Genomic DNA, 24,309 nt, shown 5'->3' with positions numbered 1-24,309 from the left:
GCCCTCCGCTACTCCCGCCCGAGCTACCACCTGCTCCGGTTGCTAAGCGCGCCACAGCTGTGGGTAGGGGCGAGGAGGAGCGCGGAGAGATAACACCTGCGGGCGCACGCCGACGGATCACGACAACCCCCGACTAAGAAATGCATTCGCATTTACGACGACGACGACGACGAAGGCAGAACTACGAGGCGCGCGCTCACGTGCGCTCGCGCTGGAGGAATGCAGGCGCACGCCGAGGGAGCACGAGAACCCCCGACTAAGAAATGCATTCGCATTTAAAACAGGTCAAAGAAGTGTTACTTAAGCAAAACGCTCGCAATACTGATATATAATTAAGGGTTCAAAGTATATGTCTACATGTTCCCCTAAAGGTAGAAATTAAAAACAATTACAAACAACAATATATTAATTGATTGATTGATTGATTGATTGATTGTTTGATTGATTGTTTGATTGATTGATTGATTGATTGATTGAATTAATACGTAATTGTAACATAGTAGTCTAACTGATGAAAGTTCATGCGTACGAATTACTGCGTTTATGTGTACATTGCGATCCCTTTGTGAATCTGAGACCTATGCTTTGTATAATACATAAGAAGTGTAGTAATGACTGCTTTGTGCTATTTCTCTATTACGATTGTGCTATCATGCTTAAATTTATGAACAGACGTGTTGTTATGTACACTGTAAATCGGGTGGCTGAGGCCTCTGTCAGGCCACGTTCGCCTTTAGTCTCAGCCTCCCCTTGGTTTTTGCCATGAAAGAAAAATCAAATCAAATCAAAATCAAATCAACTTTTGCCACCGATGTTGTCCGTGCCTTGTACCCTGTCTATGACATCCTTCCAGCCAGTAACCCGTGCCCGTTTCCTTTATCACGCGAGGTTGTTTCACCGCCCTCTGACGACGCGGCTCATGGAATTCGATCAGCTCTCACCATGGCTGAGTTTCTAGCTGCGATTGACCACGCAAAACTTCGGACCACTCCGGTGCCGGACGGCATTACATATGAGGTGCACAAGAACCTTGATGAGCCAGCGCTTAGCCATCTCCTCAACTACATCAATGAGGTTTGGCTCTCTGCCCAAATACAGGAGTCGTGGCTTCCCGCAGATATTGTGCCTATACCGAAGCCAGGGAAGCCACCCGACCAGCTTCCCAATTTGTGCCCAATCCGTCCACGCTTTGCAAGCTTTTGGAGGGCATGCTGGCAGCACGCCTTCAATGGTGGTTGGACACTTTCGTATGGTACGTACCACCCGGCCCAGATTTGGTTTAGATCTCGTCTGGGTACAGAGGATGGCCTTGGCCATTTGTCGTCAATGGTGTTACTAGGCGGTCGTTCACACAAAATGCGGAAAATCCTTGCCATGGACATCCACAAGGCCTACAATAATGTCAGCCACGGAGCTATCCTGGAAAATCTCCGAAGCCTTTGCCTCCCAGACAAGCTGTGCTCTTTCATCGAGACCTTTCTTACTAAAAGATATTTTTCTATACAGATTGGCGGGGCAAACTATGGCCATTTCACACCAGTTCGTGGAGTACCTCACGGGTCAATTATTTTACCCCTGCTTTTTCATATTATGATGTTGCCGCTTGCCTGGAATCTGGGCTCCATACCGGACCTGCATTTCATCGTCTACGCGGACAACATAACAGTATGGACCGTCCACCCAAACCTTCGTCACCAAAACGTGTGCCTTCAACAAACCTTGACAGACACGCAGACATGGTGTCAATACGCTGGACTGACACTCCCAGCGGGCAAAAAAATTACGCCCACCTCCCCTCGAGGGAACCCTGGTGTGATGCGACGCTGAAGGGGGTTCCGTTGGGTGTTTCCGTTGGGTCGATTAGTCGAATTGCGTGAAACGCGTAGTGAACGTGAACTGCGTTTCAATCACATTGTTGGGTTCCACGCGAGGGGATGCGGCGCAAGCGCAAGCGCGGGCGACCGTCGACTGAGAGACTGGCCGGAGCACGGCACTCCGCTTATATGCGCAGCGCACCCGAAGGAAAGGAGACCGCGGAGAGAGAGAGTATTGCACATGCGCACAGCGCGCAGCGCCGCCCACCAGCGGAGTGAGAGTGCGCTGCGCCACGCGCCCGCAAATGTTGGGCGAGAGTGTTCGATATCGGATAGAGGAGAGGGGGTGAGCGTAGGAGAGACGCTGCTGTGCGGACGCGGACAACGACGACGCAGGAAGGACAGGGCCGCCGGCAAGAGATGCTCCTCTCAGCGTCGCATCTAACAGCCGTTCTGCCTGTGGCCAGTGCTTGGGGCCGTCGCAGACTAGCGATTTCTCGCCTCATTCTGCAACTTTCCGGCCAACCCGTACGCACTGCCACACCTCTTCGCGTGCTCCCATGTGCCTTCGATCTGCCCGACAAAAAGTAGGACAGATGCTTCACATCATTCGACGCATCTCGCATAAGTCTGGTGGTTCCTGCTCTAAGATGGCTCGCCTCCTGTTGAGGTCAGTACTGCAGCCTCGACTGGTTTATCAGGCCCAATTCCAGTACAAGACTCAGGCGGAGTGGGCCCGACTTGAGGCTATCAACAGAGCCGAAACGCGCACCATCACCTGCCTCCCTGAAATGACCCCGATACCATCGCTCCAAGCTGAGGCTCAGCTGAACAGGCTTGATGAACTAGTCGTACAACGTCGCTCAGCCCGTATACACAAAAGAACTTTTGTTGCGGATGCAGCGGCCTTAGCTAGTTATATGAGCTGTTCCCTACCTGCTTCACCAGATCGCCGTGTAACCAGGCCGCCGTAGCTGTATCACCAGGTGACCGACAATCGACCACTGACGCGACTCCACACTCGATCTACCGGAAATGCATGTGCGAGAGGATCCCTACTGACGGCTGCGACCCAGTACGAGGCGGTAGAGGCCTTCGTGGACACTGGGACCTAGGATGGCGTTTTATCTACTGTGATACAGTGTCCCGTCTATCCTGACGCCTCTGAAACTTGCCTGTACCAAACCATCCGCACCCTGCCATCTCTACAGGCGGAGCTCACAGCCATCCGGGGTGGCCTACAGGCACTAACGTCGGCCCTACAGCATGCCCCCGTGGGTGCCATCCTACATATTCATACGGACTCCACGGCGGTGATACGGGATTTACGCCAAGTATCCAACAATTGTACTATTAAATGCAGAGCATTTCAGTAACTCACGATGTCACCCGCGTTGACGTCCGTAGTCCGCACCGCACCCCTCCCTACTATATAAAAAAAATACTATCCGGCGCCCGGTTTCGATCCCTCGACCCTGCGGGCGGAACGCAATGTACATGGTGCTCTACCCACTGCGCCACAAAGCCGACACAGAATGGGACTGTACGAACGCGCCTTATATCGTTGAGTCATTCAAATTACTGCTGGCGAGCGCTCTTTCGTCAGCAGTTGCCACAAGTGCAACAACATTAACGTAACGCAAACTACTTAACGTCGTGCGCCCCCGGAAATGCTCTGCATTTGATCGTGCCCCTCGCGAGGGGGATGTTTCACTGCGTCTTCTCTCGGTCGCGGGACCCGTGGCGCCATCTGGCGGAGGCGCGGCACAACTCGTAGCACTTTCTTTTAAAGACGATAGTCTTTCTTGGGCTACTTAAACCCAGAAATTTTGGTCTGTCTGTATGTCTGTCTGTCTGTCCGTCTGTCTGTCTGTGACTCGATTCAGCCACCCAGCCAAAGTAAAACAATGCCTGCGCAATAGTCTTATATAGTCACAGCTAAATCTACCAGTCTAGGTCCGGTGTAGTGTTCATACTTGTCAACATTGTTGAAGAAGAACAAGACATCACGCAAATATAAGACAACAAATTAATACAGAAGTGATATTTCAAGGGACATCCACACACTACTAGACACGTACCCCTGCTACACGTACCGGCGTGCGTACCCTACCCCTAGACACGTACGCACGCCGGTGTCTTTTTTTCTTCGGCGTGCGGCCGCTGTGTCCCAGGCTGCGCCGTGTCCGTGGCGCATCGGCCATGTCTGTGGCCGTTTCCAGTGTTGCCAAGCGAAGAAACTGACCGCTAAACTTTTCAACGAATACCGTCTATAGACGGCGAGTTCGCGGAGCCGGTTGCCGCCGCTGCTATAGCGCTGCTATATGCGGTGAACTTTGGGAGAGACGTGAAAGCCAGCGGAGGAAATGATCCGGGCCTGCCAGTCATGGAGACCTTTCAGCGGCAAGTTCGGTAATGAATGTGAGGTGCAACAGCCGCGTCTCCGACGAAGGCAGAGGGGACGCCAGCTCGGCTGTTTCTCCAGCCTTGCCCACCAGTGCAAGCCGCAGCAATTTTTTTCCCATATCTCGGCCGCAAGGTAACTGGGTCGACCTATATTATGACTTTTACGGTACATCATGTCCTACTACCGGGTCTTTGGTTAACCAAACTGTTATAAAACTCCTGGCAAAGCTGCGCCAATGTCACGGCTGTCATAACCAATACTGTGAGGGGTCTACGTCCATATATTACTTAAAAAGGACAGTACTAAGTTGTCATGGTTGTGTTCTCGTGGTAGCCATCTCGAAAGCAATACTCACAAAACTAAGCTAGGAACATTCCTCAGCGCAATCTTTTTCTCTGCAGCAGTATGGCAGCAAGGCAACAGAGGCAAGGGAGCTTACCCAGCTTGCCCGATGCGCTGCCAGTGACCGCAATATGGCCACGTTGACCCGCCTCCACGAAGTGCTTCACCACACACCGCGTGAGTGACACAGCACCGAAGACGTTGCAGTCAAACACCGCCTTGTCGATTTCGATTAAGGTATCCTCAAAGGCAGCACGCTGGCTGCGCCCAGCATTGTTCACCAAGATGTCCAACTGAAAAAACGAACACAGCCGAGTAAATTGCACAGCTGGGCCCTGCCCTAGGCCGTTCTGAAACACTAAGGCGGCCGGGTAGTCCAAAACGTGCGCCCCAGAATAAAACGAACCTTGCCATAGTGGTGCAGCACCTTCTGAAGCTGCCCACTGTGAGCCGAGAAGTCACAAATGTTGAATGGGAGAACAAGCACTTCTGTCCCTTTGTCCTTGCCAAAACCTATGAAGGAGGTGCAAGCTTCAGCAATGGCGTAAGACAACGGCACAGTAGAACGGCAATACTGAGATAAAAAGAAACCAGTTTAAACGTTTAAAAAGGCAATGCTTAGCACCAAACTGGACTATTTTTAACAGTCATGCTATACAGTGGCGTAAACACAAACTAACACCACAGAATTAGACAGCCTACAGAGGAGTAGTGCTCGTGTTGCACTACGTTAGAAGGCAACGAAAGTAAAACTCATTTTTAATAGCTACCTGCGATATCTAGGCGCTATAAGCTGTCAAACGGCGCATTCCCTTAGCTGACAAAATAGGTGCGCTTTCTCATCACACGTCTTAACCCGGAGAATTTGATAACCACAACTGATCTTTCAAGTATTCCATCTAGAACTCATAGTACTTGAGTATAACTGATATAAGAATTTCGTAGCGGAATTTGCGGTTACCAAGGTTTAAACTGGCAAGTGTCTGTTCCCGCTCACCTCACACGTTGGCCCGCCAACCTGTTAGCCATGGCAGGGACACTACAATTGGCTCCGCAGCAATGCAATCAGAAGATACCATCATTTGTACAGGAGCCCAAATTGTGGTAATTATGTGTCGTTTTCTGCGGCGCTCTGCTTGATTTGCTGGTCCAACAAATGTTATTAAAGAAACGTGCATTACCAATTCATTTTTAGTGCCCTGCCCAATGCATTTTATACATATGAATAGAGTGGTAAACAATGAGGAACAAGTACATCTACGTTCGACGATGCAAGACCGATGAGTAGCAATGCACTGCCTCCATTTTCATCTTTTAGTTTTGTGTTTTCAGTTCCTTACAGACAGCTTCATCTACTTATGTTTTTGCCAGTACCACCCCTTATCTCTTTTTCTTTTGTCCCTCTCCTCCCAAAGCCTTCACTGTCCTCAGGCATATGCGCTAAATCCGCAGTATTTTTTGTCAACCTTTTTGTCGGTACGGTGGCAGCGTGGACTCCCGCATTCCCCCCACAAACTTCATTCTCCAAAAAATTGCCAGTAGAATTTCCTTTGCAACTTGAACCAGCTGACCGGCCGTGTCCTTTTTGTTGTTCTCCTATTCACCGCGGGTACTGATTTCCAGGTTTACCAGGCCCTAGCCAGAGGGTGGTGCCGTGTTGCTACATGCTCGCTTGAAATGAACACACCAACCTGGCCCCTACACTCTTTCAAGAGCTCCTAACCAAAATGACTTCTTCAATCTGGGCCTTGAGTCACCCTCTGCTGAATGGGACTGGTGCTCTCTCTTTATTTGTTTAAAAATGATGTGGTTTAACCTAATTTTACAGCTCGACAAAAGTCGGTCCTTCCTATTTCTATGCGCCCAGGTGGAGTCTGTCATCCATGGAATTTTCAATTGGTGCATTCATCCTTCCCTCAATGACTACGGTTTCTTCACCATCCAGCATAATAATCTTAGTTTGCAGCTCATGAAATCCACAAAGTACCCACCATGGTGGCTTTGTGGCTTTGGCTTAAGCATTGCGATGCGGAGTCCAAAGACGTGGGTTCGACTCAAGCCACGGTGGCCACTTTTCAGATGGAGGCGGAAAGTTAAAACGTCCATGTGTCGCATCTCGGCACACGCGGAAGATCCCCAGGTGGTCAAAACTAATCCGAAGCTCTCCATTAATCCGTATCCCGGGTGTAGCTTCGGCGTGTACAACCCCATAATGGAAAATCTGGAAAGCACCCTTTATTTCTGTGCCCATTCCAACTAGTGCGGCACGTGTAGTGTTGTCATGGTCAATGGTCATATCATCTCCTGGCTTCATCCCAATAGCCTGTCATCCTGGCAGTTGAATTTTAGCAACGCACAACTTTCTAACGGCACATGGCAATCCCAGTTACACCCTTTACCATTCCTTTTGGCACTACTGTGGAACTCGTTTCCCTTTCCTTGTCCCCTTTCTGCCTTGTTTCTTGCACAGGCACAATGTTCATTCCAAATGGTAGGTGTGCTAGTTACCACTTGGAAACGCGAGCGAAGACGCGAGCAATGCGACTGGAACGACTGCAACCAAGACGTTCGCATGTCCACGCGACACAGATGACAGCGGAAACGTTTGTTTGCTTTTTTGTCATATCTCGATTATAAGACTTCACAAGAGTTCCCGGAGATACACGACCCCTGAAGGTCAAACTTAACTTGGAGCTTCGTTCAGTTTCTGGGTGTTTGTAATAGCGTCTGCCTGAAATTGTGCAAACATGTCTTTGAAACAAGGCGTTGCAAAAATGCGCCAAATGTGTACCCACTGCTCACAAAACAAACGCCGCACCGGTTTTCTCAAAGACTTGTTCTTTGAGCTTTACGTGCTGTATTTTGCCAAAGGGAATTAAATATATCTTTCATCGTATCTACTTCTTGCCTGAATAGGTATGGCACCGCAGTTATTTGTAGCAGCGCTCGAATGGCGGCAGCAACTGAGTTTGATGCATGCATCCACATCCGCTTTAGAAACTAACCAGTGCGCATTCCCGATGCAAAATATTTGGATATTTCGGCAGGATGTGACATCTTGAAATCACGCAATCTCAGCCTCTCTGTTCCGCTGCAAGAGCAATGGTTGCAACGGCGGCAAAAAAGTTGGTCGAGACCAATCGCCCTCGGCGCCGCAACTGGGGTACTCTACATTACTAGAGCAACAGAACTTTCTCGCGTGTGTTGCCCCGGTCACAGGCGGGAACGGGTCTTTAAATTCCCCATCAGTTCATTCGGCACTCATCAAAGTGGCGACCCGAACTGGGAGGCCTGACCTTTTAGATGCGAAGTAGCTTATGGTCGAGCCTGTTCCCTCCGCCATTGTGTGGGCGCCGTTGTGCGGCGTCCACACCCCCACTGCGCATGCTTGGCCAGGCACCGCTGATGATGATTGTGGCAGGATGCCCCTAAGGATTGGCCAACCAAAGAATCCATCACGGGATAGCTTCGCGTTCAACCACCGTCGTCATCTTCCCGAAGGGGAACCCTGAGTAGTACGCGAGGCATTCCTCCTCTCCTCTCCGACGTTTTTCCTTACCTCTCCAAGGCTCCTCTTCTCTCCGGGATTGCGCAACGAATGGCAACACCTGCGGCTCCGCGAGCGATAATGAGAAGCAGCTCAGGGTTAGAGACGCGACGGTAGCCGCTGCATACTCCGCTGGGGGCGCCACTGTAGCTCCGTGGTATAAATGACGCGCGCGCGCGCTCCGCTCCCCTCATTCTCCTCCGGCAACGTTGCGATCGAACAGAAAACTAATGGAACATGAGTCGACCCCATGGCTGCTTCGCATACTACTAAGAGTTCCCCTATTGAAAGATGGTGAAATTTTCTTTTTTTTCAACTGCTGCACTCGTTGTTAACGCAGTAACCATGGTGTATCTTTCACAGACTCCAGGAGGTAATAGTACCACAAGTTTACTGAAAATGGAGTACGCCATAGCTTAACCATTGACACATTGGTTACCCACTGCTAATCTGGCCAGCATATTACGGCTGAACGCGCTTCCCAATAGAAAGGTTTATCGTTTGTCCTTGCTTGAGACATGCCAGAGCTAGGGTCACCTAGGTCCCGAATGAACAGCTTACATTCGTTGGTCAAGCATGTCATTGCCATGCAAGAGGCAACCTGGAAAATGTTTGCTGTTTACTATGACACAACATCGCATAGAAAACTGTCAGAACTTGCACAGACAACCGATGTCAAGCAAATTAATGGGCAACTCTGTGTAGAAATGACTGTGGACGGAAGAAATGAGATGAAAAAAGTGCAAACAATTTACGTGAAAAATTTCTTACCAAGGCAATTGTTCTTTACAAGCTCCAGGTTTTCCTCATTGGTGCCAGAAAGAACGAGACGGGCACCTACTTTTGCCAGCTCGTACGCAAGGCCTTGGCCTATCCCACTCGACGCACCAGTGATCCAAATCACCTTCCCTTTTAAGGTTCCTGCGAGTTTTATGCACAAGCTAATATCAGGCTGCGACTCCTCACACACTACTTTTTTGTTCTGCACCATGCATAGAAACGGGCCACGTAGGGTGGCATAAAAATCTCGTCAACTAGAGCTTAATGGCCGTCACAACATTTAGCTTGGTTTCCTAAAATGTTTGCTAAGAACACATTGGGCCCATGGTAAGTATGGGCTCACATTCAGAGGGCACGCACGCTGCAAGCAGCTCCTACAAGTTAGGAGAATAGATATAAGGTTCCTAATTTAGAATATCAGTGGAGAAATTTTGGAGATAACTTAGGGAACGCCGTGCGAAAGCATTTGCGCTCGCCGCAGTGTTTCAACGTGTTCTGGGCAGGGGGTTTGAGTCGGTAAAAATCAAAAGAAGATATAAAACACTAAACCTTAGTGAATGCGGGCCGTGGTAGCAGTTCTAAACTCACGCAAGTGAAATTCGATGCTCGCGCAATCAAAAAACGGGGTGCGAATGCTTTATATAGAACTGCAACGCCGGTACGCACAACTGGCAAGAAAACATGGCATAATTTAACGTCCCTTGCGATCTCTAACGAACGAACGCGTGCTCCGCAGCAATTCCCCAAAGACTGCAGCGAGCGCAAATGCTTTCGCACGGCTTTCTCCAAATTATCGTCTCCGCGGTCGGCCGGCGGAAACGGCGAACCCAGAGAGAGCAGATGACTAGTTACGCAAGCTGCCTAAAAAAGCCTGACGAGAAGCCGAAAAGATCCGGACACCTCCGAGTGGATGGCGCCCGAACCGTTTCTTTTAAGTGCAGAGCACTTTACGCGATCGCCTTGTCGTCGTAGCTGGCTAACGGTCGATGACAAGCGACTGCCGGAATCAGGCAGTCGCAGCGAGATAACGGAACCAAGTGTAGCCTGGTGTGTCGTCGTCAGGGTGTGACGCTGAGGCTTCGAAAACCACGCGGTTTAAATAATCATAACCGTTCGAACCTCCAAAACCGCTGGCGCTTGTCATACATCTCCTTGTTGTTTAGCGCAAAGAAAACTGCAGGTACATTTCAGGCAAAATCTTTGTATATAACCGGCAGCCCCCGCGTTCATTTAGTTAGGAACGCTCGTTCGGTTGGTTTTTACGATAGTAAGCGGAAAAAGGCGACGACGCAAGAAAAAAATGGCGCGTTGGAAATGACGCAGAAAGGTTCCAGCCGCGCAAGAAAAAAATGGCGTGTTCAAAATGCCGCAGAAAGGCCCCAGCCACGCAAGAAAAAAATGACGCAATCGAAATGCAAAGAAAGGCACCAGCCACGCAAGAAAAAAATTAAGCGTTCGAAACGACGCAAAATGACTCCAGCATACGAAATTAAAGCAAGCACAAAAAGAACAGAACGTCAGGCAGGGGGCGCGCGAGCTCTGCGAAGGCGGGAAATTCGAATTGCATATTTATCAAGAGAGGAGTGAGACAGGGTGGCGAAGAGCGTGATGGGTGGTAGCAGTGAGCGGATAACGGGGCCACCACCCATCATGACGAATGACACTGCACTACCCTTCCGTCAGATTTCACATTGAGTGGAACGGATTTAATATTTTATCTCGCGCTGGCGGGGGCCGCAGTCAACGGCGTCAGCGGCGTTGTACTACTTGCAGTCGGCATGCCTCTTGACAGTGCAGTTGTGCGACACGGTACTTTTTGGGAGCTTGGAGGCGAACTATTACTCAACGCCGAATAGGTGCGGGCTCGCAAACGATGCCGTGCCGTCGATTTTACCGTTGGATACGAAGGAAGCGTCTGCTGGCGGCGGAACAGCACCACAAAAAACAAGTAAGTTAGCTCAATTGCTGGGATATATATTAAACTAGCGGCGATTATACATTGATGTTTCTTCGTCGTAAATGACTTTGCACAATTTGGGTAAGTTCATACACGAAGCAGCGGAGACGAAGTGATGTTGTCGAAGTCACCGGCCTAATTTTCAGAGGAGCTTCGGTGCCGGTCTAAATGAACTTGGGACGACCGCACACTCACAGCTGTTTTAATAATACGGGTAAAATCTCACGTTAAGCTCACACCAACAACGTTGCCTCACACTCATGCCGCTGGTGCCTGCGAACCACCTTGCTTTGGACAGTCGTGTGTGAAGTTACGCGAAGTCTAGGAAGCTGCTAAGTTTCGAGCTCTGCCACCAGATGACCTTTCAATCGAAGGTCTACGCGTGGCGCCACCAGTTTTATTTGACAGATTTTTGAGCCGCTGTGTCCACGCCTAAAAAGTATATCACACATCGTTTCTTTTTGTACTACCCAGACGCGTCTGGCCCGAGGGGGCGCTGCATGTCTCCAATACTCCAGTTCAGGCGCCTATATTGAAATAGGCGTGCATTTGCCATCTTACTCAGGGATAGTACTGTTCTTATACTGTTTTCTTATTTTATAGCGGATTCCCCTCCCCGAGGACCTTGTTATCTTCCAAGTTCCCACCTAAGTCGCAGTAATTTAGAATTACTTGGACTTACCGATAGAATGGCCGAACATGGATTTCCACAGCAGGGTCAAATCAGCGTCGGCCAGTTTGAGCCACGCAGTGAATGCGATGAGAGATGGTATTCCCAAGTAAAGCAGCCACGACAACAGGCAACACCACATCTCGAAACGCAAAGATTCAGGAAATGGCTGCCAGGAACGAAGGTGCGTCACGTAAGTCGCGCGGGCAACAGTTGGAACAGGAGCCCGCCTATGGAAAACAAACGTTCAAAATCAAACGTACGTACCTCTGCCATGCCATAACAAAACCCGACACCAGACGCTGCATGCGTACAGGTGTTCAATGCTGCGACTGAAACTGCTGGCGCCTTGATAGTCGCACCTGCGTTACCTGTTTGATCACATGAAAGGAATGTTTTCGGTTTTTCCGGTGCGTTTTAAAAGCTTCGCTGGCATTGACTTTGGTTCCTCCCGTCTTTGCACGAACCGCATTGATTTGGCCGGTGGCAGTCTGAAACAACTGGGTCGCTGCAATAGTTTGGTTTTACCGGGACTGAATGAGACCAAGCACACAAGGATGGATACTTATCTACATTTTCCAGGTTCACCATCTGCAATTCGTTCTTCCGATGTAAATTGTCGTACGTAATGCAGGTTCTGCACTGTTCACTCGTCAACGTTAAAGAACTGCGCAGTGTTCGCTGTATTCGTATTGTCCCTGAACTGGGAAATGTGCGGCCACACCAGTTTGTTTAGACGAGTGAAAGGCGGGGGACTCGGCCTTGTTCATTTATTTACACAACAGCTCGTGCACCGGTTCACTTTTTAAAGAAGGTAGTCTTTCTTGGGCTACTTAAACACAGAAATTTTGATCTGTCTGTATGTCTGTCTGTCCGTCTGTCTGTCTGTGACTCGATTCAGCCACCCGGCCAAAGCAAAACAATGTCTGCGCAATAGTTTTATATAGTCACAGCTAAATCTACCCGTCTATGTCCGGTGTAATGTTCATACTTGTCAACATTGTTGAAGAAGAACAAGACATTACGCAAATATGAGACAACAAATCAATACAGAAGTGATATTTGCAGTCTTCCTTTATAAAAAATCAAACATGCTTGACTTTTGCGAAATTAAATACTTCATCAACAGCAGAAAAAGAATTCACTCCGCCGTCGCCTGCTGTCTCCCGCGCCACTATAGCTTCTGGCGCCATTTTAAGAAATCAACCGGCAACTGTTACGCAAGGTTCCACTAGATAGGTTTCACGTTCTGCTTGCAACGCACGTGGAGTAGGGAAACGCGGTTCTATAAACGTTGAAGTAGGCCGCCTCGATTAACGCTCGTCTTCGCCGTACGGCAGCGTTCGCATCGAGACACCCGGTTTGGAGCAGTGGAACGCGGGAAATTTAAAATGATTTAAGCAAACATTTGGCGTCTTTACATCGGAAGGAGCGCGACGCAAGAAAAACAACATGAGAGGTGAGCGGGAAAGCGAAGGGAGGCATTTACTTCGCAAAAGCTGCCTAAGACTATCGTCTTTTGACGACATTTGCAACGAAAGGAGCAGATACGCGGCCAATTTTTTGTTCTGAGTGAGGGGTCTCAAACTCACATCGCTGAGCGGGCCGCAGGCCCGAAATTTAGTCCCGTATGGGCCGGGACAGCGAAAAAGGTTGGAACAAGGGTGGGGGGTGATAACGAAACGTCAGCTAACACCGCCATTTGAAACCAGTCCTTTCCCACATCTTCTAAATATGCCGGGTTATTTATGAATGGAATTTGGCGTCAGGATTCGAGAAGCATATCGATACAGCTCATCAGGGGAACTAAAATCTGGACGCTGATTATGACATAAAATATTTGTTCCACGGTGATTTGTTCCACGGGCCTGGGCGCAATCGAAAGGTCCGCGGACCGCATGCTGTGAGATTCATGTTCTAAATGTTAGAAACCGGATCCGTTCTACGTACCTTGTGTCGGTAAATTAAGGCTCACTCGTGTACTTTCTGAATTTGTTATCAGCACTGAACGTGTGACGGGAGGTATTTCTGGGTTTTGGAAATGTTGGCAGTGTTGGTTTTTATTGGCAAGGTTCTCGCTATCTGTTCCTTTTAATTGGTCTGTATAGTCTGTGGCGATGTCAATTATGTGATAGACATGTCGAGCTACCTAGATAAAAAAGTCGTTATTCCGAGAAAAGGTAGCGTTTGTACATGGCGTGCATAATTCTTTCGACCAACAGGGCTATCTCCACACATTATAGCTAAGTACAAAAGTTGTTGTTGTTGTTCCTTTATTCACGGCACATATGCACTTGGGGGATTCGCCAGAAATCGGCAGCATTGAGGGGCAATGCTCTCGCTTCAGAAAATTTACACAACTATAAATTTGAAAAGCAAAAGTTGTATAATAATGCAGGTCGCGTGACATCTGAACGTGATGCCACGTATGGAGAACAGGTTACCAGCCATATAGAACCCTGATTCAAGGGAAGCTGTGGCCTATGCAGGCCTGCTTGCTGGCGTAATTTGTGCCGGAAGATGAAGAGAGAAAAGCGAAAAAAGATACGAATACACATTGTAGAAAAACAGAAGGCCACTCACATACCGTGCTCGGAACCACGACTACCGCACTTCCTTCCAAGAAATGATGGCCGCGTATCTTCTCCTTTCGTTTCAAATGTTGACGAAAGACTACATTGGACTGGCGCCCCTGCCAAGTAAATCCATCCCTTCTCTTTTCTGCTCACTTCTCATGTTGTTCCTCTCCCGTTTAGTTGCTCCCAAGATAACTAGCTAGAGGTTTGCTCAAGTCAATTTAAATTTACCGCGTTCCACTGCTCCAAGTCGGGTGCCTCGATGCCAGCGCAGCCGTGCGGCGGAGACGCGCGTGAATCGAGGCACCCTACTACAACGTTTATAGGGCTTCCTCGATTTACCAGTCCTGGACCATCCGCGGGCAGTCTGAGGACTGCCTTCGGACCGAAAGTACCATAGGAATACATGGAAAAATTGAGCGCCACATCGCGTCTCGGGCAGTCCGCAGACGATCTGGGACTGATAATCGAGGAGACCCATAGAACCACGTTGCCCTGCTCCACGAGCGTTCCAAGCGGAACGTGGAACCTATGTAGTGAAACCTTTCGTTGCTGTTGCTGTTTGATTTCTTAAAGGCCACCAGGAGCTATAGCAGCGTTGCCAGAACCAGCCGAGGGCCTTCGGCAATGGATTTACTATTTCATTTTCTATCCCAAAAACCAAGCATCCATGATTTTTTTAATAAAAGAACGCTGCAAAAATCACTTATGTACTGATTTGTTGCCTTATATTTGCGCAATGTCTTGTTCTTGTTCAACAATGCTGATAAGTATTAATTGTCACCGGACTTACACTTTAGATTTTTCTGTGGGTGTATGAGACTATTGCGCAGCGTCTGTTTCTCTTTGGCCGGGTGTCTGAATCGAGGTACAGACAGACAGACAGACAGACAGACAGGCAAACAAGCAGACAGACAGACAGACAGACAGACAGACAGACAGACAGACAGACAGACAGACAGACAGACCAAATTTCTACGTTTAAGTAGCCCAAGAAAAACTATCGTCTTTAAACCGCTATGAACGCCTCCTCATCCTACGCCTAATGACACGATTTTGCCCCTTGCCACAAGCGGGTCTCAATTCTGAGGAGTCGCAAACTCTGTGGAGGATAGACCAACACAAGTTTCTAGAGCTCTGCGTGGGCGGAGATGTGCGGTGAGAACACCACACATTAACTTAAATCTCTGCTAAAATCGGGGAACCATCCACCCCCTTCCACGCAACAAGGGTGTGCTCAAGGCAGAACAGCTGCAACATTACATAGTCCATTTCTATCGAGATATGCGAAACAACTTTTACCAGCCTTCAAGATCACACGAGCTGATGAGAGGGCAAGAGAAGGATCTCCAGCACCACGTTTCCCCATCCTATCTGGCTTCACCTTCTTAACCACCAGAACTCCCCGCTTTGCCGACTTTGCGGAGAACCCGGAACGCTACGCCCTACGGTCGGCGGGTGTGACCAATCCCCACTGATTCCCCCCAACCTGCAACTTTACACTGTCGAGCTTTGGGAGAGCGCCTTGGCGAGCACCGGCCTGGACGACCAGCTTCGACTGGCTCAAAGGGCTGTCGATGCTGCCCGCGCTCAAGGCATCTTGGTCTGAGGACGCCTCCTTCAAGCTTCAGTACAATCCCCCCTGTTGATTTAAATAAACGTTTACTCTCTCTCTATACCCCAGCTATTCCTTCCGCAACTAAGAGCTTCTCTTCGTTTCGCTCTCTCTCTCTCTCTCTCTCTCTCTCTCTCTCTCTCTCTCTCTCTCTCTCTCTCTCTCTCTCTCTCTCTCTCTCTCTCTCTCTTTTCGCAAAAAGTAAAGATGTTCAGTCCAGCTTAGACATCAGAGAATAAACAATATGAAACACTGCAAGTGCTGCCCTCTCGCTCTAATTGGCCAACACCCCGCAGCCTCAACTTCTCCACTCTCCACTCACATATCATAAGCCAGGGAAGCGCAGAAGGCCTTTGCCTCTGTTGGCCCCTGCACAGCTCACGTACGGCATCACGTCAACGTCCCCTCGCCCACAGCTGCAGAGACTCATTTTGATGAATTCATAGCGCAAAAAGGACGAGGACAGAGAGAGAACACACAACACATCGCTAACTTCCAACTCAACTGTGTTGTGTGTTCTCTCTCTGTCCTCGTCCTTTTTGCGCTATGAATTCATCAAGATTGCCACACCAACTTGCCCAAGAATCCGTACTAGTGCAGAGACTCAAGCCATCGCAGAAGCCATTACTTCACCAGCATCGGACCGCCCACATTACAGTCCGCGCGGACAGTCAGGGAGCACTTCGAAGCTTCGCCTCGAATGACATTCCATCCCCTGTCCACACTAGCCTGACAACATACATGCACGCTCACCCCCACCTACACGTTTTCCTCGAATGGATCCCTGGCCACCAAGGCATAGAGGGTAATGAACGAGCTCACGCTCTGGCCCGCGACGCTCATTTCCCGGGCAGCCCTCAGCCGTGGCCTGAGGAATACAATCCAAAAGAGGATAGAGCAATGCACCATAAAAGGCGCCGCGAACATCTCGGCAACCTCCGCAAAGCAAGAATGGTACTTCCCTCCCCATCTAAATTCATGTCACGGAGACACGCTACATATATTAGACAGGCGCAGACATTGTCCCTCCCCTGTGATCTGTTCCTCCACTACATACAAAAGTCACCAGGCCATCCGCACTGTCAGGTATGCGGTGGCTATCCGGACAATGAACATACATATTGGCGCTGTGTACGGGCGACCTCGTCTTCCACATTTTTTTCGACCAACCCCTTCCCCCCTGATATTCCCTACTCGTGGTCTAGCTGGGCCGCTCCCCCTGGAAACCTACAGGCAGCCCTGTGGTCCCTCTTGGCTGCCCACATTGAAACTCCTTGTGCACCTCCGCCAAGCCCACCACCGTCAGAGGACCGTGGAACACCCCCTTCCTCCGTGGACTGATAACTCCGCGGCTCGGACTTGAGCTGCCTAATAAAGTTTCATCTCTCTCTCTCTCTCTCTCTCTCTCTCTCTCTCTCTCTCTCTCTCTCTCTCTCTCTCTCTCTCTCTCTCTCTCTCTCTCTCTCTCTCTCCTTTGCCTCTCCTGGGCCACGGAGATTAAAAATTCTCGCTGCTAGTCTTCCTCTCTTCGCCGACCTTCAGTGCCCGTGAAGAATAAATTGCAAGTACAGCAACTGCGTTCTAAACGCTACCCGGGAGTCGAAGTGACGCTATCACATCTTACACAGATGTCACACTAACTTTGTTTTGCAACGGAGCTCCATCTTTTGCTTCATGCTCTCCTTAGAGTCTACAAAAGTTACCAGTTTCCATTACTTTTTATTGTGTTTGTCACTGTGGAACCTCTTTACCTCATCCATGTGTATTGTATACTGTGTCTTATCACGTGTGTATTTTACATGTATCTATGTGAACCTGTTTCTATGTGAACTAGCTCTGTGCCCTTTCTTACACTTAGCGTTTGTACTTACATCCACTCACTTGCGTAGACATATTGTGTTCAGCAGCCTCTGTCCACTTCGATGTTTATTATCCTAAGATTATAACCCACTGAACTTTGGAAGAACATCGCAAGAAAGATACACCTTGCGTGAGAAGTAGCAGCCCTGGCTCATACCAGGCGTCAACCTCTCCTGTTTGTCATGAAATAAAGAAGAAAGAAGAAGACAGCTTGGGAACACAAACTATGCAAAGCGTTGTTCAAATTTCAGATTCTGTATTTCACACTGCAATATCGATATCCGTAAACAAGGGGAAAATAAAATGTTCGATGTACATATGAGCGCTCACATGAGCGCTATTTACTGGCACTGCGACCTGTGGTATGCCTTCACTTCTGGACATTTTGCCGATGCTCGGCTCATTCTTGACTAAACTTCCTACTTTTGTGACAAAGCGCATTTGTTGAAGGGGTTTAGCGGAGTTCCAGGGTCACACTTGAAGGCCTCAGAGAATTCGGGAACGTGTTGAAAGCTGATGTCACATAACCTTTCGGAGTTCCCAACATCACTTCCCTCGCATTTCAGATAGCAGGCCGCAATGAACAGCAACTGCAAACCGTTGTACGTCTCCAAACCAACAATCCCGCTTTTGCCCGACGCCACTGCTCCCTTGTAGGCGCCGACTAGGGTGCTAAAGGTAAAAACTTCGGCCATGGTGATATCCACGTCCTGGCCACGAGAGAAGGCGCCGGACAAGATGCAATCCGAGAACGCGGAAAAGAGTCGGCCATTGGACGCCTCGTGGACGTACGCAGCGACGAAGAGCCGCCCGAGCGCTTGGGCGACAATGGTGCCAATGCCTCCGAAGTTAAGCGCTGCGTCGAGGTCAGGATGGAAGTGAAGAAAAGACAGGGAATACGGCATCAGCTGGAAGTCATCGCCTGGGAGCAGCGCGCTGAGTTGGCGCGATGCAAGCGCGTCAACGACACCGACATCCCAGTCATTGCCATCGGTCATGCGGACAGACCTCTGCCAATTGACCATTAGCGAATCAGCCACGTCAAAATGAACGACGCGAGTGACGTTGGTCGTATAAGAAAATGCAGCGAAGGCGGTATCAAGTGTCCTCCAATTTGCAACTACGGCAACGGCGTCGTCGTAATGACGCCACGATAGTAGCCTTTGGCGCACAGCTTCGCGAACCCGCCCGGTGATTTCTTTCGCCCCTTCGAGTGTGTGTTGAGTGAGAACTTTGGCGCTGTACATCCGGGAGAGCGCGTGCCCCATCAGGCGGTAGGCTACGCTTAGACAGAATGCACCATGGTTCAGGAATGGCTGGTGGCCTCGGTAGAAGTTTAGGGTCAGATTCCGATTCGCATAAAGGACGGCCACCTGCACCGTTCCCCAAGAGACGACGTCGTAAAGGTTCGCGTCCCCCAGAAGGCGCCACATACGGGCGAACGTTTTTACATAGGCCGGTCTCGCAACATGAAAATTGGTGTCAGCAGGCATCCTGAAACCCAGCTGTTCGAGGGTTTGGTGCCACCGGGTTTCAAGCTCTTTTAGTCCCCACTGGCTACCACTCAAGGTTCCAGGAGAGAGCTCAATGGGATTCCTCGCCTCACCGTACGCCTTCTTGAGTATGGGCATAACCAGCTCCTCTGCGGCCATCGTTTCTTCAAAGCTCGTCGTGTCATTACCGCCGCTTTCCGTGGCATTGTCTACGAAGCTTTCCCTCAGTGCATTGAAGTAGTCTTCCTGGTCGGCGGACTGCATTGCCGGCCGCCTTGCAACATGCCCGAACAACGCGCCGCGATCGATGAGCACCCCGTCGCGATTCCCGAATCGCCCAGGAACTACCCGCAGGTAAACGTCCCAGCCCAGCTTGACACTCGCACTGAGCAACAAGTGAACGACATCCATGCTATTTCCTCGATGGGGCCACGTGATTCCGGCTTCTGCCAGCGCTGCCTTGACTGCAGCCAGGTCGTCTCGATTGCCGCGTACGACGTCGTCGCAGCTGATGTACAAAGCGGCGGCCTTCTGCGGTTCGCTCTGGTTTGTCGTGGGAATGTGCATGCGACGCACCAGGCGCTCTATGCGATCGAGGAGCTGCCAATCGAGGTCGTGCTTCACCGACATCCTGTTGTCGCGTTGCCAGCCGTCGCACACGAAGCGGGTGAAGCCGTGACAGGGGCTGACCGACGTGTTGAGGGACAAGGCCAGGCGCCGAGCGTAGTCGCGGCACTCGTGCGTGTGGCACGTGTTGTCCCTGCCATCCTCGAGCGTCTGCCGGCCCAGTGCAACGGCAATGAAGATCATTGCCGCCAGTACAACGGCCACCACGCTCGCAGTCAGGTGATAGTGCAACCCATGCATCTCGACAACCTACGGATAAGATAAATGTAGAAGTTATAAGCGTCGCGTGTATACGTATACACACGATGGATATGTTTGCGAAAATCAGACAAATATCGTGCGCCTATAATGCTTGCGAAAATCTTGCAAATATCCTGCGTCTATTTCTGGCATTAATATTTGATGCCAATTTCAAATCACGGAAACCGTTTTGTCGCGGAAAACACTCCAGCGACAACAATGCGTACGAATAAGGGGTATATATATGTTCGCCTCTCTGAGAACAACCGCCGGCGAGCAGTTAAATGCATGTTAGCCTTTTTAACAAAAAACAAAACCTTCAGCACATTTAAACAGAACCGTAGTGTCATAAGTGAGGTCACATGCATTGCGGTGAAGTATGAATGACGTGATCCACCCGCATAACATGGAATTGGATGAGACAGTTGCAGACTAAAGTGGCAGCAGCGTTAAAATCGTTAAATTATGTGCCTTCTTTAGATTTCCGGCTCGGTCTTTTGCCACCGGGGAATATTACGACACAACTTTGTGATGAATCACTGGGTCCCGCGAAAAATGGACTCGCCATATACGTTAGCCTGCACGTTTGAAATTGCTTAGGGTGGTCCGTCCTTATGCAATAACTAGAACATTGCGTGCGCACCGCTGTAGCATTAACATTCCCGCGAAGGCCGCCAACTGAAAAGCCAATGAAGAAATGCTAATATTTCCAGTGATATAGCGCCAAACTCGCAGCTTAGTATTCGCAGCTTACCCACCGCGGTTGCTCAGTGGCTAATGCGTTGTGCTGCTGAGCACGACGACACGGGTTTGATTCCCGGCCACGGCGGCCCCTTTTCTGATGGAGGCGAAAAGCAAAAACAACCGTGTGTACGAGATTTCGGCGCACATTGAAGATCCCCAGGCGGTCAAAATTAATCCGGAGCCCTCCACTACGGCGCGCCTCATCGCCTGCGTTGCGTCGGCGCGTAAAACCCTACAATCATCGTCAATTATTCTAAGCTTGGCCATATAACGTATACATACAAAACTGACTCCTGTCTCACAACCTAGCTTTTAAAAGAGTACGAGTTTAAAACAATAGCGTACTTATTACATTATCTTCCTGGTTTACGTTGGATGTATCACATTTCATTATGTGTGGTCCGGTTCTCAACGGATTCTTTTCGGTTAGGTCAAAGCGGTGAATGGCGTACTTCAAATGGACACTTCAAAATAGTCAGTGACGTACATGTACGTCATCGCTTCGTGCGTCCACTTCCCGCTTCGTACGTCCGCCAAAGTTCTTTAGAATTGTATCTAACAACACACACGATTTTTTGTCACTTTATGATCACCCTAAAAAATTACGACCTATTTTTTGTCGAAATAGATTCGCCCGAAGAATTTATATCAACAATTTAAAAATTAACCCTGAGGGATCTCATCGAACGAAAAAAATTGTCCCTCATAGGGTAAAGGCTAGATAATGCCCAAACCTTTTTTGTTTTGCGCAATCGGCCACCCGCGCGGCGGATGCGCTTCCAAGCTCGGGCGCCACGCGACGACACCGGTTTGTCTTCGTAGTGAGGCAGAAGAAACGCCGGTGACAGCGGCTGCGTTGTCTGGCAAGTTTCCGACGACGACCACGCATCCTCGCCCAGAGCCCGCTCCGCAGTCTCGGGCTGGCCGAGCTGCGACACTTCCCGCTTTTCCCGAAGTCTCCCGGAAGAAGGGCGCCTGCCCCGCCCCTCGCTTCCTTCGGTCTGGGGGTGAGAACTGGGACGACGAGATGTCGGAGGCTGGGAAGGCACATTCCCTGGAGCCGCGTCGGGAACCACCGGCTCTACTAATCCGTTGGCATTGACCCACGGCTCGGGTGCACGGGTATGGGTGGTCGGTGTTATCGGCGCTCTGCTGTCCTGCTCAGCTCTCATCTGTACTGCGGGCAGAGGCGGTGGCTGCGTGGATGTTCGGCGAGGAGCGGACGGTGCCTCCTCCAAAGGGGGCTCGGGCTGGCGGGGCTTCACGGGCAGCTGCGGCTCCGGCTGAGACGGTGGGTTTATTCCGTGCGTGACCAGCGAAAGGCGTGGCCGATGCTTTGACCGTCGTCGAGATGCAGCCAATGAGGACTGGCTCTTTTCCCCCTGGTCAGCGGATGGCTGGCCTGGTAGGGAAAACAAGCAGGATGTCACAGGGCAGCAGTGACCAGTCGGCACCTCGAGCACTGGCGAGACCGAGGAAACATTTTGCGCATTTATATCCAATTCGCTGTAACAAGCGAACTGCAAAAGAGACCCATAAAACTTTTGCGAGCCCAGAATTGGACATGTTCTGATAACATCGACAGCAGATTCCACGTAAAGCTGGAAAGAAATGCAGAGATAGCAAATGAGAAATTTTCTAAGGTATGTGTACTACTAACAAAGGAATGTTTATGTAGATGTGCTCCTCTGGCCTCAGAATGGAATACTTCTCGCTAACCAGGGGAAGTGGGTGTCGACTAAGTGGCCTACAAATACGGAAGTCGAGCCGTGCTCCACGTCAAATTATTGTTCAATGCTGAGAGCTAGCTTACGTGCTATAATCAGCGTCCATAGCTGCCTATAAGTATTCATACTGCGTTGGCTTTGTTTTGTATTGATTTCTTTATTCTTTTTTCTTTGTAGAGGTACAAAGGCCACCTCAAAAGGCCACCTGCTTACGCCAACACAGCCAACAGACCGCAGAGAAAATCTTACCTCAGCGCAGGAAATGAAATGGCTGTCTTGCATTCCGTTGCTTCGCAATGTCTTTATTAGGCCAATCATGTTTTTGGGTTGCGCCCCCCCCCCCGCCATTACTCAACGATGCAAATGGAAAAGATAGTGAATGCCGGGGTGACCATATTCGTTGCTCCATCCTTCAGCTCCCTCTACACTTCCTTCTCTCACCCACCAACCCCTTCGTGTGAAGGTCCGATTCCCCCTCACCGCCGTCGTTTTCTCCCCCGTACAATCCAGTAACTTCATCTTTATTTCGAATTTCTAATTGTGGCTTGTCAGGAAAACGGTTAGGTTACAGAGTGAGGCACGTCGAAAACGGTGTGAATGGAAGCCCGAGAGCGGTGATCACAATAATATACCAGCGCTTGGTCATTGCCCCAGCGGGCATCTCATGATGTACATCGAGCGTTTCTTGAACGCTCGCCGCAACAGAAGCCGAAGAACTACTTCAATGCGGGTATTCCCGCGGGATGCCTAGCGGTATCAATTGATCTTCAACCACCCCTATAACTCTCGGTCTTCACCCCCAAATTTTCGCTACCAGCGCTTGGTCATTGCCCCAGCGGGCATCTGATGATGTACATCGAGCGTTTCTTGAACGCTCGCCGCAACAGAAGCCGAAGGACTACTTCAATGCGGGCATTCCCGCGGGATGCCTAGCGGTACCAATTGATCTTCAACCACCCCTATAGCTCTCGGTCTTCACCCCCAAATTTTCGCCTACTAACAGTTCCGTCGAGTTATTTGTCATTCCAAACTCTTGGCCCCGTCTCTCGGTAGGTAATCGGTTGCCCTCCTGGTCTACCGGTTGTAACATATTACCAAGGCGACATCACGGTGGCTAAAAATGACACCGAAGGTGCAGCTCAGATTGCACACTGCCTTGCGTCGATATGCCGGAGGACTCCAAGGCAGCTGCTATTGTGCATTCTACGTGTTACTGAGGGATTTCGAGCATTCCGAAACTCAAAAACGCTTATAGTGTGCGTCTATGCAGGGGGGGGACCACAAGCCGGCAGTGCCTTACCATCGGCTGTGAGGTCAGTTAAAGTCCCCGAAGAGGCCGATCTCCGCGTCCGGTTGGGACGTTGTCGCTCGAGCCGGGTTGCTTCGTCCTGGATGGAACGCCCCAACGTCTCTGCGTTGGAAGCGGTTGTCAAAACATTGGTCTCATCTGCTCCGGTGACATCGGCCTGGCTCGGTGCTCGCGACCTGCCGGCACGCTGCTGTGAACTGGCCGTGGAGCTCCTCCTGGACTTTCCCGCTGCTTTCAGACGGATTGAACGTCCCACCGTGTCTGCGTTGGAGGCGGTTGTCAAAACATTGGTCTCATCTGCTCCGGTGACATCGGCCTGGCTCGCTGCTCGCGACCTGCCGGCACGCAGCTGTGAACTGGCCGTGGAGCTCCTCCTGGACTTTTCCGCTGCTTTCAGACGGATTGAACGTCCCACCGTGTCTGCGTTGGAGGCGGTTGTCAGGAAATTGGTCTCATCTGCGGCAGTCACATCGACCTGGCTTGCTGCTCGCGACCTGCCGGCACGCTGCTGTGAACTGGTCGTGGAGCTCCTCCTGGACTTCTCCGCTGCTTTCAGACGCTTTCTAGGCCGCCTACGGCCCTTGGAACGCGAAACTGCGTC

General features: G+C 50.2%; 1 protein-coding gene across 1 annotated transcript in view; it reads right to left on the bottom strand.

Moving 5' to 3' along the window:
• The window catches only part of LOC144147392 (dehydrogenase/reductase SDR family member 7-like), a 34,134-nt gene extending 22,284 nt beyond the window's left edge, over positions 1-11,850 (bottom strand). The window contains exons 1-5 of the mRNA XM_077679516.1: positions 11,785-11,850; positions 11,530-11,686; positions 8,882-9,031; positions 4,970-5,076; positions 4,661-4,856 (exon numbers count right to left, since the gene is read on the bottom strand). Coding sequence (XP_077535642.1) covers positions 4,661-4,856; positions 4,970-5,076; positions 8,882-9,031; positions 11,530-11,686; positions 11,785-11,793 — 619 coding nt within the window. The 5' untranslated portion in view covers positions 11,794-11,850. The remainder of the gene's footprint in view (positions 1-4,660; positions 4,857-4,969; positions 5,077-8,881; positions 9,032-11,529; positions 11,687-11,784) is intronic.
• Positions 11,851-24,309: the final 12,459 nt, after the last annotated feature.

This window comes from Haemaphysalis longicornis, unplaced genomic scaffold (genome assembly GCF_048455015.1).
Source record: "Haemaphysalis longicornis isolate Haplotype H1 unplaced genomic scaffold, Haemaphysalis longicornis Haplotype H1 scaffold_7, whole genome shotgun sequence".
Lineage (NCBI taxonomy): Eukaryota > Metazoa > Arthropoda > Arachnida > Ixodida > Ixodidae > Haemaphysalis > Haemaphysalis longicornis.
The sequence above is the reverse complement of the archived record's forward strand: the minus strand, read 5'-3'. Positions and strand labels throughout refer to the sequence as shown.